The 18,351-nt window shown below is 42.6% G+C and overlaps 1 protein-coding gene and 1 non-coding gene across 9 annotated transcripts in view; one reads left to right on the plus strand and one right to left on the minus strand.

Annotated features, from left to right (window-relative positions):
- The window catches only part of Nvl (nuclear VCP-like), a 53,102-nt gene extending 35,192 nt beyond the window's left edge, over nucleotides 1-17,910 (minus strand). The window contains exons 1-9 of one of the 8 annotated variants that reach the window (NM_001105980.1): nucleotides 17,070-17,208; nucleotides 14,798-14,871; nucleotides 10,491-10,543; nucleotides 10,306-10,402; nucleotides 7,821-7,878; nucleotides 6,413-6,685; nucleotides 1,554-1,686; nucleotides 1,312-1,388; nucleotides 443-577 (exon numbers count right to left, since the gene is read on the minus strand). In NM_001105980.1, the coding sequence (NP_001099450.1) occupies nucleotides 443-577; nucleotides 1,312-1,388; nucleotides 1,554-1,686; nucleotides 6,413-6,685; nucleotides 7,821-7,878; nucleotides 10,306-10,402; nucleotides 10,491-10,543; nucleotides 14,798-14,871; nucleotides 17,070-17,126 (957 nt within the window). In that variant the 5' untranslated portion in view covers nucleotides 17,127-17,208. Of the gene's footprint in view, nucleotides 1-442; nucleotides 578-1,311; nucleotides 1,389-1,553; nucleotides 1,687-6,412; nucleotides 6,686-7,820; nucleotides 7,879-10,305; nucleotides 10,403-10,490; nucleotides 10,544-14,797; nucleotides 14,872-17,069 lie in introns of all 8 variants that reach the window. The other 7 variants (XM_006250367.5, XM_006250370.4, XM_017598728.3 and 4 more) reach the window with 7 other exon arrangements.
- On the plus strand, nucleotides 8,791-8,896 carry LOC120096457 (U6 spliceosomal RNA). Its single transcript, XR_005492863.1, has one exon. It is a non-coding gene; the product is annotated as a U6 spliceosomal RNA (small nuclear RNA).
- Nucleotides 17,911-18,351: the final 441 nt, after the last annotated feature.

Consider the following 18,351-nt stretch of genomic DNA (forward strand, 5'->3'; position numbering starts at 1 on the left):
CACAGACAAAATAACTGCAATTCATTAAACAACAGAACAAAGGCAGCACAAGCAGCAGCATGAGAAGGTGAATGGAGGAAAGTTGGGGCTGGAATGGCTCAGTCTGTACAATGAGCTTGGCCATGTGAGGGCCCAACTACGGGACTGATGTAAAAGCAAGCAGTGAGCTCCACATCTGTAGCCCTAGTCTGGGCAGGGTGAAGGATGGCCCCTGGAGTTTGCTAGATAGCAGGTCTAGCAAAATCAAGTGTGATATAGGTTCAAACAGAAACCCTGTCTCAAAATACAAAGATAATGAGGAAGATGATGGGGGAGGAAGAGAGGAAGAGGCAATCTCTTACTGATTAAATTTGCTTCCTAAAGAGACTAGGTCTAATTGATACAGACCAAAGAGAAAAACAAACAAACAAACAAATAAAAATGCAGCAGCAACTAGTCTCACCCCTGCTATCGCATGTGCAAGTAATGTCTTCCCACAGCCTGGTGGTCCATGCAGAAGAACTCCACGAGGGGGCACGACACCAAGGTGCTGGTACACCTCTGGATGACGCATGTGAATCAGCATCTTGCAGACTTCCTGTCAAGGAATAAGCAGAAAAGATGTCTTCCTCAGACCAAGAAACAAAGAGTCAAAGTAGAATGAAATGCCCCTACTTTTTGGAACACCAAAATATACTAGACCTAGACAGAGACTGACAGGCTTAGGCTTCGACTTGAGATGAACCCTAGCGTTGTATACTATGTAAACAACTTCTGTGACATCGCCATGCTTCTTTCCTAAGCTACAAAAATATCTCTCATAAAATACTACAAAAAGTAACATGCAACTGTAAGAGAAGACACGAGGAAGCTGCCATGGTCATTGTGAACGTCATTATGGTTAGTACCATCAGAACACTGTAACTTACAAGCACGTACTTTGAATACACTGGAACTAAAGGTGTGAAGACAGGAAGCTTCATTTTTCCCTCGATACCGTAAAGGTCAGGTTTGCTCCCCTCATCTCCCCACTCTTTTTTCCTATACTTTCTTCACATTAAAAACCAGAGGACTGGAGAGTGGCCCAGGGGTGCAGAGGACTGGCTGCTCTTGCAGAGAATCTGGGTTCATTTCCTAACATCTACATGGTGGCTCACAACCATCTGCTAAGACCAATTCCAGGGAACCTAACAACCCTTTTTAACCTCTGAGGGTAGCAGGCAACGGGCACACAAACATACATGCAAGCAGAGCACCTATAGACAGAATATTTGCTTTGCTAGTGTAAATGTTTAACAATATATGCATTCCGTGGAATGAGCTGGCACTAACTTTTAATGTCGCATCATTGCCTCCGACATCTTCAAACTTCACACTGGAAATCTGCAACTCTGTACTCTTCGCTTTAGCTGTTAAAGAACAAGAGGTAAAAAGATTAGTGTTTCCATGCAAACACAGAACTAAAACACCATCAGGTAAAACAAGTTTTTCAACGCACAGACTTCTCAGACAAAACAACTCAAAATAGTGACCCTGCTCTCGAAGCAAACACGCGTCTGCTACCCACAGCTCACCTCTCTTTTGCAGAATAGCTTCTATCTCTCCATCCGCTTCTTGAAGACCCTCTGTCTTTCTTTTGTTTCCTTTGCCTTTTGCCCTACTTTTCCTTTTCTTGTCACTTTCCAGAAGAGAAGAATCTTTTAAATTCTGGGGAGAAAATACAAAACAGTGCTAGCAGAGGGTTTTCAAAGGCAGCTCCATCCAGCTGTGCTATAGCCCTGCTCACTGGTCAGTCTCCTTCTCAAGGAAGCTGCCTTCCTTAGAAACCTGAAGCTTCAGTTGTCTGAGAACTTCTTCCTCAGCTCTAGCAGTCAATCTCGTCTAAGAGACTCAGGGCACACAAACATCAGGTTCTTACCAGTTGTGATGCTCTTGATACTTGAATCCTTACAGCTTAAAGCAAAGTGGGAATGGCCCACTAATAATGTAAAAGGAAAACCTGTAACCCCAACACTTTGGAGTTAAAACAGAACAATCAGAAGTTAAGGGCATTTTAGCTACATGACAATTTCAAAGTTAGATTATGCTACAAAAGACCCTATTTCAAAACCCAAAATTAAAACAAATAGGGCTCAGTCTGTAAGGTATCACAGCATTATGAGGTCTGAATTCAGACCCTCCCCACCCACATGTAAAGGCTGTGTGCCATGGGGCGGGTCTGTATGCCAGTGTGAAGAGAGGGGTCCTACAGCGTGCTGGTCAGCCAGCACGGCGGGCGCAGAAAACCCCACATAGTGAGATATTTTGAGATCCCAGACATCCCTTTCTCCATGTGTTTTAGGTTTATTCTGCTGCTGCTGCCGCGGTTGTTCTTACAGGGCTTCTCTGGGCAGCCCTGGCTATCCTGTAATTCACTCTGAAACCAGGGTAGCCTTGAAACTCATGCATGAGTCACCACTGACCAGCTGACTTTTCTTTCTCAAAAAAAAAGCAGAGAGCAATTGAGAAAGACATGACATTGATCTCTGGCATGGTACCCACACATGCATTTGCAAATGGAACATGCTTGCACTCACGCACTTAGTAAAGAATTTGCCAAATCAAGCCTTGGCGCTTAGAAACTAATTATAGCAGCACTATTCAGGGGAAATACATCACAGGCCATGGGTATTTTATATATTCTAAATATATTTTAATATGTACACCCCACTGCACACTAGTAATATACACACTGAAGTGCAGAGAATAAAAATGCCTTGTATAATCTCTTTGCTTGGGTGTGAACTGCTGAACCAGAGCCTTATATATTCTAAGCACTAAATGAACCACTGAGCCACAGTCATCAACAAATAAATATATTTTAATTAACACATCCCAAACACTCTCCTTTCAACACAGTTAATAAATAAAGTTGCTAATGAGCAGAGGTATGATCTCAGCTCATCAGGAGGCAGAAGTAGGACTGCCTCAAATATAAGGCCAGGAGCTTAGTCTACAGGACAAGTTCCAAGGCAACCAGCAGCGTGTCTACAAACAAGGTGCTAATAAGATTTTTTTTTTTTGAGACAAGGTTGTAGCTGACAATTTTGGATTTTTGTTTTCTTTGAAGAACAGAAATATTACGGCAATCTGTTTTTGTTTTAATGCTAGGTGTGGAACACTGGACTGCCTCAGTTTGTCCAGAGCAGCTGACTATGACTTGCCTCATGCTCTAACAGGGGTGTGGTTCTGCCAGCAGCAGTGTTTGAGATAGTGTGACATTTGGAATTCTGGGTACTTTCCAGAGATCATATAAATCCTGGGGCCCCTGAGAGGCGCTGGGGTTGCTGGCTGTTTGCTGTTGGTTGTGGTGTGTTAAGTAGTTCTGTGCAAAGAAGAAATTAAGTATCCTGATAGCAAAGATCAGACTTGCCCCAAGAAACAGCTGCCCCTAATCTGCAAAAAACAGTCTAATGATAAAGCCCCCTTTCCTTTCTATCCCTTTTCCTTCTATCTAGTGTTAGGAGATTGAAAGGGTGGAAGAAAGAAGAACCCACGAAGTAGCCAAAAAAAAAAAAAAAGAGAGAGAGAGAGAAAAGACAGCTACAAGGCTTCTCTGTGCAGCCTGTGCAGCTGTAGACTAGGTTGGCCTCGAACTCTGACAGATCTGGCTGCCTCACTTCCAAGTGCTGGGATTAAAGGTATTTACCACCACTGCTTTTAATTTTTAATTTGTGCTTTTAACTAAATCTTCACATGCCAAAATAAACTAAAAACTTAAAGCACATTCCAATTTGGACACAAAATTATCAGGAGTAATAAATACTTAAATTTTGCAAATTTTATACTTGAAAAAGTTGATTCCCTACATCTAATTGTTTCAAATATATTTTGAGGATTTCCAAAAACCAAGTATTGAACTTACATTTCAATGAAAAAGTCAGTTCCTTAGTTGCACTAGCCATAGTCCAAGTGCTATGAAACCACAGGAGAGCCCTAAAGGACACCCGATGTACAGTTAGGTTACATTAGTATAAAGCCTCATTTGCATGGGTATGAATTTATTTTAAAATAATCAGCTAAGAGAGATAACTAATGTGTTCATTTTGTGATACCATACTACGCTATACACACTGCATATGTATGTGTTTAGGACTGTATTCATGTTCTTATGTATATGTATGGGTGTAGAGACCAAAGGTCAACATCCAGTGTCTTCTTCAGTTGTTTCCCACCTTTTTACTTTATTTTTTGAGGCAGGATCTCTCTATGTAGACCTGACTGTCTGGCAACTCTCTACATGGGCCATGTTAGCCTTGACCTCACAGAAACCCACCGGCTTCTGCCTCCTCAGGGCAGAAATTAAAGACAGACATGTGCCAACTACTGAACCTCACCCTACCTTATTTTCTGATACAGGATCTCTCAATAAGCCTGTAGTTGGCCCATCTGGTTAGATCAGCTGGCCAACAAACCCAAGAATCCTTCCTGTCTCTATTCCCCAGCGCTGGGTATACAGACATGTGGTATTGTGCCAAGCTTTTATATGGATGGTAGGAATTGAACTCAGGTCTCTATGCTTGCACGATAAGCACTTTACTAACTGAGCCATTTCCCAAGTTCCATTTTTTAACCTGAGACAGGGTCTCATATAGCTCAAGACAGCTGTAGACTTGTTATACAGAAGTAGGTAACCTTGAGCCCACTAAGCCTTTGCCTCTATACTGTAATCTCACGTATAGAGATTACAGTTTTGCAGGAAACACCTACCTTCAATTTTAAAAGGATTTTAAAAACAAAACTGTCTTTAAAGGTATTTGTATATTCTACACATTTTACTTCTTTTTTTAATAAGTTTTTTTTAAAAGATTTATTTATCATATATAGGTACACTGTAGCTGTCTTCAGACACACCAGCAGAGGGAATCAGATCCCATTACAGATGGTTGTGAGTCATCATGTGGTTGCTGAGATTTGAACTCAGGACCTCTAGAAGAGCAGTCAGTGCTCTTAACTGCTGAGCCATCTCTCCAGCACCCACATTTATTATTCTGAACTGGACACAAACTATCTTGCTGTTTTAGCAGTTTCCTTCTTCAAGAACTGAATCTATTAATTCTATCCCCAAAGAGGACAGTTCTTCACGAGGACAGTTCTTAAAGAGGACAGTTCTTAAGTCACTGTGTCCACAAGTTCATCCGCACTACACATTCAGCACTGTGCTGGGCAACTTCATGCAGGAACACATTACTCAACAAAACACAGTCCTCGCTCTCCTGGAGCTCACACTCTAGTGAAGGAAAACAGTGAGCTGTGAGATAGAGAAACAACCCAAGAAGCTGGGTGGCCAAGAGAACATGAAGGTGAGAGAAGACCTAGGAAAGCAGCAGGCACACCAACCACACTGCAACTTCCCAAGGTGTGAAACGGTCTCTAAAAGGATTACACAAGAAAGGGATGTAAAGGAGTCTGGAGAAAGTGTTCTAGCTAGAAAGCTCAGGCCGTAAGATCCTGTTGGGGGGTCCGGGGTTGGGGGGCAAGCAGAGATAGACTAGCTGGCTTGCTTAGTGTTGTAGATGTAGCAAGAACTTGCTGTCAGTGAGAGAGAGAGAGAGAGAGAGAGAGAGAGAGAGAGAGAGAGAGAGAGAGAGTGTGTGTGTGTGTGTGTGTGTGTGTGTGTGTGTGTGTGTGTGTGTGTGTGTGTGTAGAAAATGACACCAAGAAACAGGATAACAAAATCATACAGGGCTTTGCGGACTTTTGATGTGAAACTGAATGAAGCCACTAAAGGGTTGAAGTATTTGAATGGTATTGTGGTTTGGGTATGAAGTACCCCGCAGCTCATATGCGGAAGACTGGTCCCCAGGTGAGAACTGGATTGTGAGGGTATAGCTTCGTCAATGGACTGATCCACTTATGAGTTCATAGCTAAGTTATTAGGAGGTGAATCAAACTAGCAGAAAAGGGTCACTGCAGAGTGGTAGATGTCACTGAAACAAATCCTGGAACTGTGGTCCCTTCTTATCACTGCCTCCTGGTTTGTTGAGGTGAGTAGCTCTGCTCTACAATGCTCTTTTCACCATGCTGTTACACCTCTCAGGGCAAGAAGCAACACTAAGTCAGCCAAATAGGTCTTTAAACTTTCTCAGGCATGTCCCACTGCCTGTCAAGTCTGACACAAATGGAGTGATCCAACAAGTCAGGAAAAGTATCCACATGTGAAAAATGCAGTATAGGAACAAGATGCAGAGCACACTTGGAAATCTATCAACAGGAAGGCCATAAAGATGCGGGACTACAGTGATAACGACAGAAGTAGTCAAGAGTGATGACGTTGTCTGTATTTCCAAGTATTTGTGATGCTTTAAAAACAGAGTACAGCACCCACTTGATACTACATTCAGTGAAAAGACTGCACTCTACTCCAACTACACGGAACTCTCACTAAAAATACCTGAATCCCAGGATCCTGCTTTTTACAGTTGCTTTGGTCATCTGACAGGTCCAAGGGAAGACTTTCTTTCTGTCCACCTGGGGTTTTGTCAATAAACCATCCTCCCTCAGGTTCTCGGGCAGGGGTCTTCAATGGCATGGAGTCTGTTTTAGAAGACAGCAATGGTGATGAAGTGGCGTCTTCTCTCTGTTCCAACTTTGGAGTGGTTGAAACAGAATCAGAGTTTCCTTTCCGATACAAAGAGAGCAGGGAACTGTTCATGTGATTTGCTGACTGACAGAAACATGATTTCAGTAAGTTACTCAAGTATTAAAGCTCCAGTACCTAAACCAAAAGGCTTTGTGTATTTTGCTTGAAACAACTTCTCTCACAACATTTATATTCAGAATACACAGGTTGCCGGCTAGATAACTCCCTAACAAACGCTTACTATCGGAAACTACTATAACCACTCTTGGCTAACAGAGAACCAAACCAACCAACAATTGGTGGTCAAATAAAACAAAGAGGTATGGAAATGAACTGGCACTGGATCAAATATAATGGAGTACTGTAATCACTTTGTCAGTAACTCAGGATCTCATTTACCCGGGAGGAAGACTAAGAAGCTACCTGTAAGTAACCTGGTGCATCTCTGATGTACCTGTTAGTTAGGCCTGCCATTAGTAACACTGCCTCGCTGGCAGGAAGTATGGCCATTCCTCCTTTTCTGTCTTTGAAACAGAGACTCATTACACAGGACTGGCTGGCCTAGAACTCAGACATCTGCCTGCTTCTGCCTCCCAAGTGCTGATCTGAGGTTTGTTATTATTATCTCCCTTAACATTCTAATCTGCCTTTCGCTTTGGCCATTTGCTTCATATAGCTGATTTATAACTACTGGAAGAAGATTAAATCATCAATGGTGTGTACAGGAAGCATTCAACTATGTACTGATATAGACAGACACAATCCTTTATTCTATTTTTGGCTTTTTTTTTCCCCTAAAAGAGGATCTTAAAGAGTAAGAAAAAAATTGGGGCTGGGGAGATGGCTCAGCAGTTAAGAACACTGGCTTCTCTTACAGAAAACTGAAGCTCAATTCCTAGGCCCCACATGGTAGCTCCCAACCCCAGTTCAAGGGTATGCCCTCATCTGCCCTCAGGCACCAGATGTGCATACTGCACATATATACACGCACGTAAAATAGTGATACACATAAAATAAAGATAAATAAATATTTTAAACAGCAAGGAATTGGGGAGGTCCTGAGTTCAATTCCCAGCAACCACATGGTGGCTCACAACCATTTGTAATGGGATCTGATGCCCTCTTCTGGTGTGTCTGAAGACAGCGACAGTGTATTCACATACATAAAATAAATAAAAAAGAAAGAAATCAAAGTGGCCTCACTGGATGTTTGTCTTACCTGTGGATCTGGGTAATCTTCCATGTTTGAATCATCATCAGAATAGCTTTCAGTGTACCTCAGAAAGAGAGAGACAAAAGAATGAAAAAAAAGTTTTGAAGTTCTTTCTCTAATAACCTGAAAAATTACTATACCAAGAAGTCAATATATTAAGGTAAAACGCTAGCTAGGAGCCCAAGGTCTGAGAGCTGGAGAGACACCGCAACAGTTACTACAACTCACTGCTCTTACAGAAGAGCGTATTTGGTTCCTATCACATGACCTCTAACTCCAGCTCTCTAGGTATTTGATGACCTCTTCTTGCCTCCTTGAGGACCCACACTCATACAGTATTCACTATCACAGGCACACTCACTCCTATAAATAATTAAAACAAAAAAAGGTAAAGCCCTCAGGTAGTGGATTGCTCAACCATCATCAGAGACTCGCCTTCCTACGTGAGATGGGAATCTGTGCGCTTCGAGGCTTTGGAGCACTCAGTTTCGAACGCACTGTCTTCAGCAAATCCTCCCTCAAGACTCAGCAACGAAGACAGAAGAGGAGGCAGAGACTCAGGAGCCAGAGGCAGTGGATGGCTCCAAAGAAACAGTGTCTTCCAGACACAACAGACTGATGCACACATGCACTCAGAGGCTGTGGCAGCATGCACAAGACCAGACCAAACCCCAGCACTAAAATGGGGAAGTGAACAAGAGCCATTAATTCCAAAGGGTAACTACTAGGAAAGAGAAAACCACTTCTCCCTTTGGAAAAAAAATGTTCTCCACTGGTCTGCCACTGGGTAGATTAACACACTCCAGAGAAAGCCCCATGTCTGGGACTAGTCAGGTGGCTAACAACACAAAAGGAACTCCAAGGGTTCTTTGTAGTTTTTTTTTTTTTTTTGGTCTGATTAGTTTTTTGTTTTGATTTTCATTTTATGTTTGGGAGGGAGGAAGAAAAGGAACATAAAGCGGTGGTAAAGTAGGAGGTGCCCACTTCAGCAGCACATACACTAAAGCTGGAACGATACAGAGAAGATCAGCATGGCCCCGTACAAGGATGACACGCAAATTCGTGAAGCTTTCCATATTAAAAACAAAAACAAAAAACAAGAAGTAGGGAGAATCTAGGAAAAACTGGAGAAGGGAAAAAACATGATCAAAATATATTGCATTAAAGTTTTTTAAATTAAAAAACAAAACAAATAGTAAAAATGAGAAAAAAAGGGGGTATTATCATCAAAGAATTTAGAATTTAAAAATCTATTTTAAACAGCCATGCATGGTTGTGTAAGCCTTTGTTCCTAGCACTTAGAAAGCAGAGGAAGGCTGATCTCTGCAGGTTGACGCCACCCTGATCTACATAGAGTTCAAGGATAGCCAGAACTACACAGTGAGACACAGAGAGATGCTGCCTCAAAACTAAACTAGGAATCCATTTTAACCAGCTAGAACCTGTGCTTAATGCCTCTAAGTGTCAGCTTTCTTACCTACCAAATAAAAAGGAATATCTCACTGAATATTTTGTGGTTTTTTAAAGTGTATATGTGTTCTGCCTAAATGCATGCATGAGTACCATGTGTGTGCGGAGTACCAAGAGGCCATGTGGGTGTGGATACCTTGGAACTAAAGTTACAGACAGCTGAAGGCCCCATGTAAGTTCTGGGATCAAATCTGCTTCCTCTGGAAGGACTGAGCTATCACTCCAGCTCTAGAAATGTTTTCTTCTCTTTTTTCTTTTTTTAAAGATTTATTTATTTTGTGTATATACGTACACTGTTCTTCAGACACAGCAGAAGAGGGCATCAGATTTCATTACAGGTGGTTGTGAGCCACCATGTGGTTGCTGGGAATTGAACTCAGGACCTCTGGAAGAGCAGCCAGTGCTCTTAACCACTGAGCCATCTCTCCAGCCCCATGTTTTCACTTAACACGAGTGTTTCACCATAACATATTTAAACATTTAATATACATGGTATCATATAAAAGCAAAGGATGAGAAAGGTGAGACAACTGCATTTGGCAACACAACACAGCACAGAAGGTCAGCACCACATGACATAAAGCTCACAGTAAAGCTCTACACCATACTAAGGGACCTAAGGAGGAGCGAGAAAGACTGACATCTTCGGGGTTGGGGATTTAGCTCAGTGGTAGAGCGCTTGCCTAGCAAGCGCAAGGCCCTGGGTTCGGTCCCCAACTCCGAAAAAAAAGAAAAAAAAGAAAAAAAAAAAAAAAAAAAAAAAAGACTGACATCTTCACTCACTTCCTCACATGCCCGATGGGGTTTGTGAAACAGAAATGACCACTCAAGTTACTGACGGCACAGTCAAAATGCTTTAGGGAATACAGAGCCATCAACATGGAGGAAACAATGTAAGGCAAGAAATGCTCAGCACAGCTGCACAGCTGGCCAAGAAGAACCACCGACCTCTCTGAGTGTTCGTGAGTGTGCGTGAGTGTGCGTGCGTGAGACCTCAGGAGCGGCACTCTGCAATACTTACTCATCATCTTCATCTTGTCTTGCTCTTTTTGCCAGATGTCCATCTTCTAGTTCTTTAAGATTCTTATGTTCTTTCTCACTACTAATTATGTTAAACACTGAAACAAGGAAACAATACCATGCCAAGAGTTAAAATAATTGTTTCTCTGTCTGTTGACAATTATGCTCAAACAGTGAAAGACTCACCTTTTTCCACCTGGATTCTAAAAGCATTTCTTTTTCTTCGACCATAATCTACACTGGGGAAAGAAAAAATTTTAGCAGTTTTTACAAATATTTTTTCACTAAATATTATTAGTTATATTGGCAAACTGTCATGTGCTACTCTGAGACCAAAATGGGGCACTTTGTCTCAGACTCAAGACAGGGTCTTCTAACACTGGCTGGTTTTGTCTTTGCTAAGGAATCCATCTGCTTCCAGAATGCTGGGATTAACTGGTTCTACAGTCCAATTACACTGACTTTTTTTGTTTTGTTTTCGATATTTGAGACAATGGTGCTTAGTAGTTCAGGCTGAAGAAATAAGTTTCATAGATGCAAGAAACAAAGCTGTAAGAACGAAGTTCTGGTAATACAGGAGAAAGGTCTTGGTGAGACCTTGGTCAGAGTGACCAGGCTTAATGGAAACTAGCCAAAACAAAAACAACTGTTTCCTCTATCCCTCCCTGAGGTAGATTCCAAGAACAACGGCAAGATGTCATCCTGACCCTGCCGGACCACCCAGTTCATGCCCCCTCTAAGGGACATGCCAACTTAACCCTTTCCCAGTGATTCTCCAAGGCCAGGTACAGGGCTGGATGAGGAAAGTGACTAACTGAGCCAAGAACAGCCCATTGAGCAGGCCAGCCAATACCTGACCAGATCCTTTGTCCTGTGCACCACCAATAAGAAAAGGCCAGCTAACCCTGTTGCTGAAGTCTGCCCTCTGTAAGGAATAAAAGTTGTGTGCTTTTTAGGTTTGGGGTTGCCTCTCCCTGCATGGATGAGCAACCCCACGTACATGGATTAAAAACCTTATACCCTCTTGCTATTGCAGTGGTCACATTGTCAATCTGTGCTCTGTGGGTTGCGCTCCTGAGCTACTATGGGGTCTTACAACAAGGCTAGACTCAATCTCAAGATTCCAAGGAAGTACTGAGATTATAAGTATAGGCCACTAGGTCCAGCTGAAACTGATATTTTAGAAGAAAATGGGTCAGCTAATTTCTTAAATATTCCTTATCTAGATTTAGCTCACATTTCTTCATTATTAAATTCAAGTTTAAACGTTTATTTGTATGCTAAAGATAAGATACTTGGGACTAAGAAGATGGCTCAGTAGGTAAGAGTGCTTGCTGTACAAGTGTGAGGACCTGAGTCAGACTCTCAAAGACAGATACACGGAGACAAAGTAGTGACTGAATTCCCAGAAACTGGCAGGCCAGGTAGTGTTGGAAAGATGCCTCAGGTTGACAGCACTGTCTGCTCTTCCACAGGGCCTGGGTTCAAATTCTAGCATCCAAATGGCAGTTCACAACTATCTATCCAGTTCCAGGAGATCTGACATCACACATGTAGTACAAAGACATGCACTAAATATACACAAGTACACATAAACACATAAGATACCCTTAAAAGACAAAACCAAGGCCACATGTGGTGGTGTACACTTTTAATCCTATCACTCAGGAGGCAGAGGGCAGATGGCAGATGGCTGAGTTTGAGGACAGCCTGATCTACAGAGTGTTCCAGGACAGTAAGAACTACACAGAGAAACTGTGTGTGTGTGTGTGTGTGTGTGTGTGTGTATGTGTTTGGGGGTGCTGGGGGTGGGATAGACACAGTATGGGATAGGATAAGACGTGGGGGGGGGGGCTGACACAAGACAAATAAACCAAAAAAAAAGCTCGACTCAAACAAGGCAGAGGAGTGCCAAGATGTGTGCAGACAACACATGTGAACATGGACACAGAGAAAAAAAAAACAAAACAGGTACTTAGTTATTTTAAATGGAGACCATGAAGCTGTGACACCATTATTAAGCAGTCATACTCAAGTGGAAAAAAACACAACATTCAAGACAAGTAAGTAAAGGTAAGAATAATTTACAGCTGGCAAGGCCCACCAGCGTGAAGTCACACTCCGAGTCACTCCCCTACCTCTCTTAAAAGGCAAGCTTATTCAGCCAAGATTGGCCTCTGACTTGCTATCAACCTGAATTCCTGCTGTCAGCCCCTGGACACTGGAATTAGGGGCATTCACCATCAGCCTCATCTTTTTTTATAGCTGGGATGTTGTAGAGAGGACCTAGGGCTTTGTTTATCCTGAACAATCACTTCCCCAACTAAACGACATTACCAGCCCAAGAATAGTTCTTTCCTAGAGTGTGCTTAGTTAACTCAGTCAAGCCTGACAGAACACACCTGCAATCCCTGCAGTCTGGAAGCTGAGGCAGGAGAACTGAGTTTGAAGACCTTGCCTTACAAAGAAAAGATGAACTAGAAATGACTAAATAAAACATAAAACAGTGACAAGTATAACAAACAGAAGGCAGTGAGATGGTGCAGCAGATACAGCTGTTTGCCATGTAAGCCCAACCACCTGAATCTGATCTCTGAAACCCATGTAAAGGCGGAAGGAGACAACTCCAAAGTTGTCCTCTGACTTCCACATGCATGATTCGGTAGATGTACACGTGCACACTTGTATGCATACACAGAGTACACTCGTGGTTTACAAAGCTGTCTTGGCTTAGAGGTTTTGAGACTCTGTAACTGGATCCACATTATTAACTAAGAGTATGATAAAAAGTATCAGACTTCTACTGAGAACAATCATCACTCAAGAAGTGTCTGTCCAAACGCCAAGGATACATAATCATTCTCAGGCCCCTAGCCTTAGGGTTTTACTGCTGTGAACAGACACCATGACCAAAGGCAAGTCTTATAAGGGACAACATTTAATTGGGGCTGGCTTACAGGTTCAGAGGTTCAGTCTATTATCATCAAGGCAGGAGTATGGCAGCATCCAGTCAGATGTGGGGCTGGAGGAGCTGAGAGTTCTACATCTTGCTCTGAAGGCTGCTAGCAGAATACTAAACTCCAGGCAGTTGATATGAGGGTCTTAAAGCCCACACCCACAGTGACACACCTACTCCAACAAGGCCACACCTCCAAATAGTGCCACTCCCTGAGCCAAACATATACAAACCATCACACCCTACAAGGCTAAAACACAAAAATGGTGTTTTTAAACCTATAATCACTTTTGATTCTAGGAATGGCAAAGGCTGGGTATAGCACAAACTATACCCCAAATAAGAATAATTATTTATGATGGTTCACACTACATTCTGAAGAGTAATCGTTTTACAGGGTCAGATTAATTCCTTCAAAGGCTGACAAAGACAATTTCAGACCCTTATGGAGGAAGAATTTAAATAATGATCAACTACTGACACCTTGATCGAAATTGTTTAATTAATCATATCTCTTACTCCACTGTCCTAAGGCTCCATTCAGTATCCTGAAGACAAACAGGGGCACTGGACCCTTCTGTCTGTTCCTCTTCCCAGTGTGCCAATTAAATCTCCTTTCTTTATTTCTCTCATTCCCCATCTTTATCTGGTGGACTAAGAAGAACCTAGCCTGCTGGGCTGCTAAAGCCAGGTTTTTGCCCTAAAACTCCAATTAAACAACTGTCAAAGTAAGACTAAACACAATGTCAAATCTAATTTTTTAAAGACCTAAGAATATATAGAGCATTAAAAATAAAACAAAACAAAAAAACAAAAACAAAAACATAGCATTTTGGGGCTAGTGCTCCATTTTGAATAATTTTAAAAGAATTGAACTTTTTAAGAATACCTTACAAATTGAGAGATTTTACTTGTTTTTATTCAACCTGAAATCTCCCTTCCTCAGTTTTCTAGGTGATAGGATAAGAGATGGCTACCAGGCTTGACTTACATTCATTCCTTGACCGAGTCTGAAAGTTGAACAAATGCTTGATTGCTTTAATTTTCTGATGAAACAGAAAAGTATTACAGCAGTAGCTCTACCTCCTGGCCAATCAAAAAGGTATTAAAGGATAAAAAGAAGCCATTTCTTGGGCTGGAGAGATGGCTCAGTGGTTAAGAGCACTGACTGCTCTTCCAGAGGTTCTGAGTTCAAATCTCAGCAACCACATGGTGGCTCACAGCCATCTGTAATGGGATCTGATGCCCTCTTCTGGTGTGTCTGAAGAAAGCAACAGAGTACTAATTAATATACATAAAATAAATCCTTAAAAAAAAAAAAAGAAGCCATTTTCTCTGCTAAAAGGAATCAACACTGTATATAATAAGTGAGAATAGATGTTTATATAACTGACTTAAGATCCACCATAAGATAATGCCAGCCACCACTGATATCAATTAAAAATTAAGGAAGATGGAATATTTATAAAGGTAAGCTTAAAAAAAAGTTAAAAAAAAAAGTAAAAAAAAGCAAGGATTTAAGAGTATACTTCTTTACCTGTACATTCTTTGCAAGTCGGATGCTAAGATTCCAGTGTCCACATATTTGCCACATCTATTACTACTGAGGTACTAAAAAATAAAATGACAATTAACTTAGACATTTCAACCAAGAAACCAGGAAACAAGAGGTTGTGTTACTCCAACACATACTTCAATATAAATTCTCCAGCAATAAAGTGTACCACAAAATAAAGAAGCCTATCATGAACAGAATTTTTTTTTTTTAATGCCACATCAGCCAGACCTGGGTAGCGCACACCTTTCATCCAAGCACTCGGGAGGCAAAGCAGTCAGATCTCTGTGAGTTTGAGGCAAGTTTGGTCTACAAAAAGAGTTTCAGGATAGCCAGAATCACGTGCAATAAACCATCTCTATCTAACTGAGAGGGGTGTTTGTGTAGTCTGTGAAGTGACTACTGGACCCCCAACACAATTGAACTTTTACGTTTTAATGACTGGATGGAAGGTGGTGTCAATTCCCAGCAACCACATGGCAGCTCACAACTGTCTATAACTCTAGTCCTAGAGGATCTGACACCCTCATGCAGACATACGTGCAGGCAAAACATCAAAGCATATAAAATAAAACGCTAATAAAATAAAAATACTGGGCTTGGGGATTTAGCTCAGTGGTAGAGCGCTTGCCTAGGAATCGCAAGGCCCTGGGTTCGGTCCCCAGCTCCGAAAAAAAAAGAACCAAAAAAATAAAATAAAATAAAATAAAATACTGTCAGTGTCAGAGCCTCCTGGGCCTCTGCAGTGTTTCACCCTCCTTGGCAGACCCTTCTGGGTCCCTTGCAGGGTTTGACCCCTGCTGAGCCCTGCTAATCCAAGTGGAAACCTTTTTTTCCTAACAGAGGAACAGTCTGGCTCGGTAAGGACACACCTGGGCGATGGTCAATTTGTTCAGGTCTTTTGTCTTCCCCGTCTTTTGTTTTTGGGACTTAGGCTGGTCTTCCTGGACTTCTCCCCAGTAAATTGGGGGCACAAATTCGGTCTTTTGTTACCGAAGACTTGAGCCGGGATTTCCCACCGTGCTTCCTAGATTTTTCCACCAGGTCAACTTGGGGTATATATTCGAAAAATAAAGCCAGAGTGGGCATTCTTTCTTAACACGAATAACCCGCGTGTGTGTTTTTTAATCCCGCAGGCTTACGCCCGGTTCTCGGTGCTGTATCGGTGTGGACATCGACAAAATACTTATTTTTTTTTTTAAGGCAAAATCTGGGGCTGGAGACAGCTACCAGTCACTGAGGAGCGGTAACTAGGAAGCTGGCTATAAAGAATTCAAGAGACCTTGTCTCAAAACAGTAACAAAAAGTAGGTGAGTACACCCTTTGGGTAAAGAACTCTACGGCTGGTTGGTGGTGGACCGTGACACCTTCATTCCCGAAACTAAGAAGGCCGAAGCCAGCCTGATCTACAGAGTGAGTTCCAGAACAGCCTGGGCAACACAGAGAAACCCTGACTCGTAAAGCAAAAAGAAAACAAAACCAAACAAATTTGGGTCACAAAGTACATATCTCATATTTAAAGGTGTTAGGTTGAATGAGGTCCAGTAGACAATATCGGAATAAGAAGAGTACGAAGGAAAAAAGGGAGACAGGAAGCACAAGGGATTGAGAACTTAAGAGAACTTTCGGACCCCAAAAGACCCAAGAGCGGCAGGTAAAGGAAAAACATGTGAAGTTGTTGAAACTCCAATTTGAAAAACTCTGCAACTCCACCAGTGAAAAATGGGAAACAAATACAAATGCCTTGCGGGGCGTGGTTGGTGAAGCCTGTAACCCAGCACTGAAGCAGAGGCAGATGGGTCTCTATGAATTCAAAACTAGTCTGGTCCACAGAGCGAGTTCCAGGCTAGGCAGGGCTACACAGGACGACGACGGAACAGAATCCAAGTCTCTCCTTCCCTTTAATTCGTATTGCTGACTGCTCCACTGAAGGCATCCATCACACAGTGCTCCCTAGTTATAAAAATAAGAAAAACACCGGCAAAGTATCCAGGCTCCTGGGCCTGTTTTACTGTTCCCTACGGTACCCGCAAACTCTGGAGAACGGCAATTAATGTTTGAATTATGGCACTGGAAGAAACCCCCCGTCCTCATGAAGAGGTCCGAATCCTGCTCTCGAAGGGGAAGATAGGCCGTTGTGGACCTCCACTGTGGAAACATCCACAGACCATGCGGGAACCTAGCGGCGGCCTGAGGCGCCAGGCCACTCAGCCACGCGAAAATGGAGTTGCAGTGTCCTCAGATACACACGCACCTGAATGACTCGTTGCTTCAGTTTCCTGTCTACGAAAACCGCGGGTCTGGGCTTCATGCTCCCACTGCCTGGCGCTGGTGTCTCACTTTACCGGGGAAGACTGCAGCAGCCTCCCTCTCCGCCGCACCGGAAGCTCCGCCCACGCGTGGTCCCGCGGCATCGGAAGTTCCTCCCGCAACTTCTGCTCAACACGAAAGCTCCGCGAGTAGGGAGGACCGCGCTGCTAAGGAATTCGGGAAGACCTGGAAGTGCGCGCGAGTTTCCAGTCTGGCTCCTTTTCAGGACTGCCCAGCAGTGCCTAAGTTGCTAGGCCCGCTTTGAAGACATTCAACTTTATTGGTTCCCAACTGAGCAAACGGACACGGACTTCATTCTTTGCGGCTGCGCAGACTCTCACAAGCAAGCAAACTTGATGCCAACCCAGGAAAAGCAGGAAAAAACTTATACTTTTAAGTATTCGGGAAACCGAGACAGGGATGATTGAGGAAGAGTTCAAAGGCAGCAGGTCCAACCAGTAAGATGCTGTCTCAAAACAAGAAAGTTTGGGAACCGCAGTGTGTTCGCGGTTTTTGTTTGTTTGTGTGTTCTGTTCTGAGAGAGAGTCTCACACTGTAAGCCCAGGATAGTGTAAAACTCAGTCTGCAGCCTAAGAACTTTTCCCCATAGGAACGTCTTCCCAGGAATATACAAGATTCATGACTTTGTTGCAGAAAATAATTTCAGGACAAACGTATATGAAGCAGAATTGGAATTTATTAAAAGATCGTTTTAACACTCTTAAGCACAGCAGTTAATAGAGAGGTGCTCAGAGAAAGAAGATAAAACCCAAATGTGAGTATGGGCTTCTTGGCCTTTTCAAGGGAGAATTGTGTGTAGGAGTTTTTTGCAACGGCTATACGTAGGAGCCTCTGGTTATTGGTGTTTGTTTTTAAGGGAAATTATTCAAAGAGTAATTTACAAGCTTTAAATGGTTGTTCAGAAAGTTGGATTTGGGTGGATGCGATGACGCACACTTTTAATCCCAGTGCTTAGGAGACAGAGGCAGAAAGATCTCTGAGTTTGAGGCCAGCATGGTCCACAGAGAAAGTTCTAAGAGATTTATGAGGGAGACATGCCGAAGATACTGTCAGTTACTTTCCTATGATAAAACGCATGACCAAGGCACATGTAGAAGGGTTTATTTGGGTCTCACGGTTCCAGAGGGATAGCTGTCCATTATGATGGTGTGAAGGTAGCAAGCAGCTAGGGCAGCAGCTGAGAGCATATATCTCTGAGCACAAAC

Source organism: Rattus norvegicus, chromosome 13, assembly GCF_036323735.1.
Source record: "Rattus norvegicus strain BN/NHsdMcwi chromosome 13, GRCr8, whole genome shotgun sequence".
Classification (NCBI taxonomy): domain Eukaryota; kingdom Metazoa; phylum Chordata; class Mammalia; order Rodentia; family Muridae; genus Rattus; species Rattus norvegicus.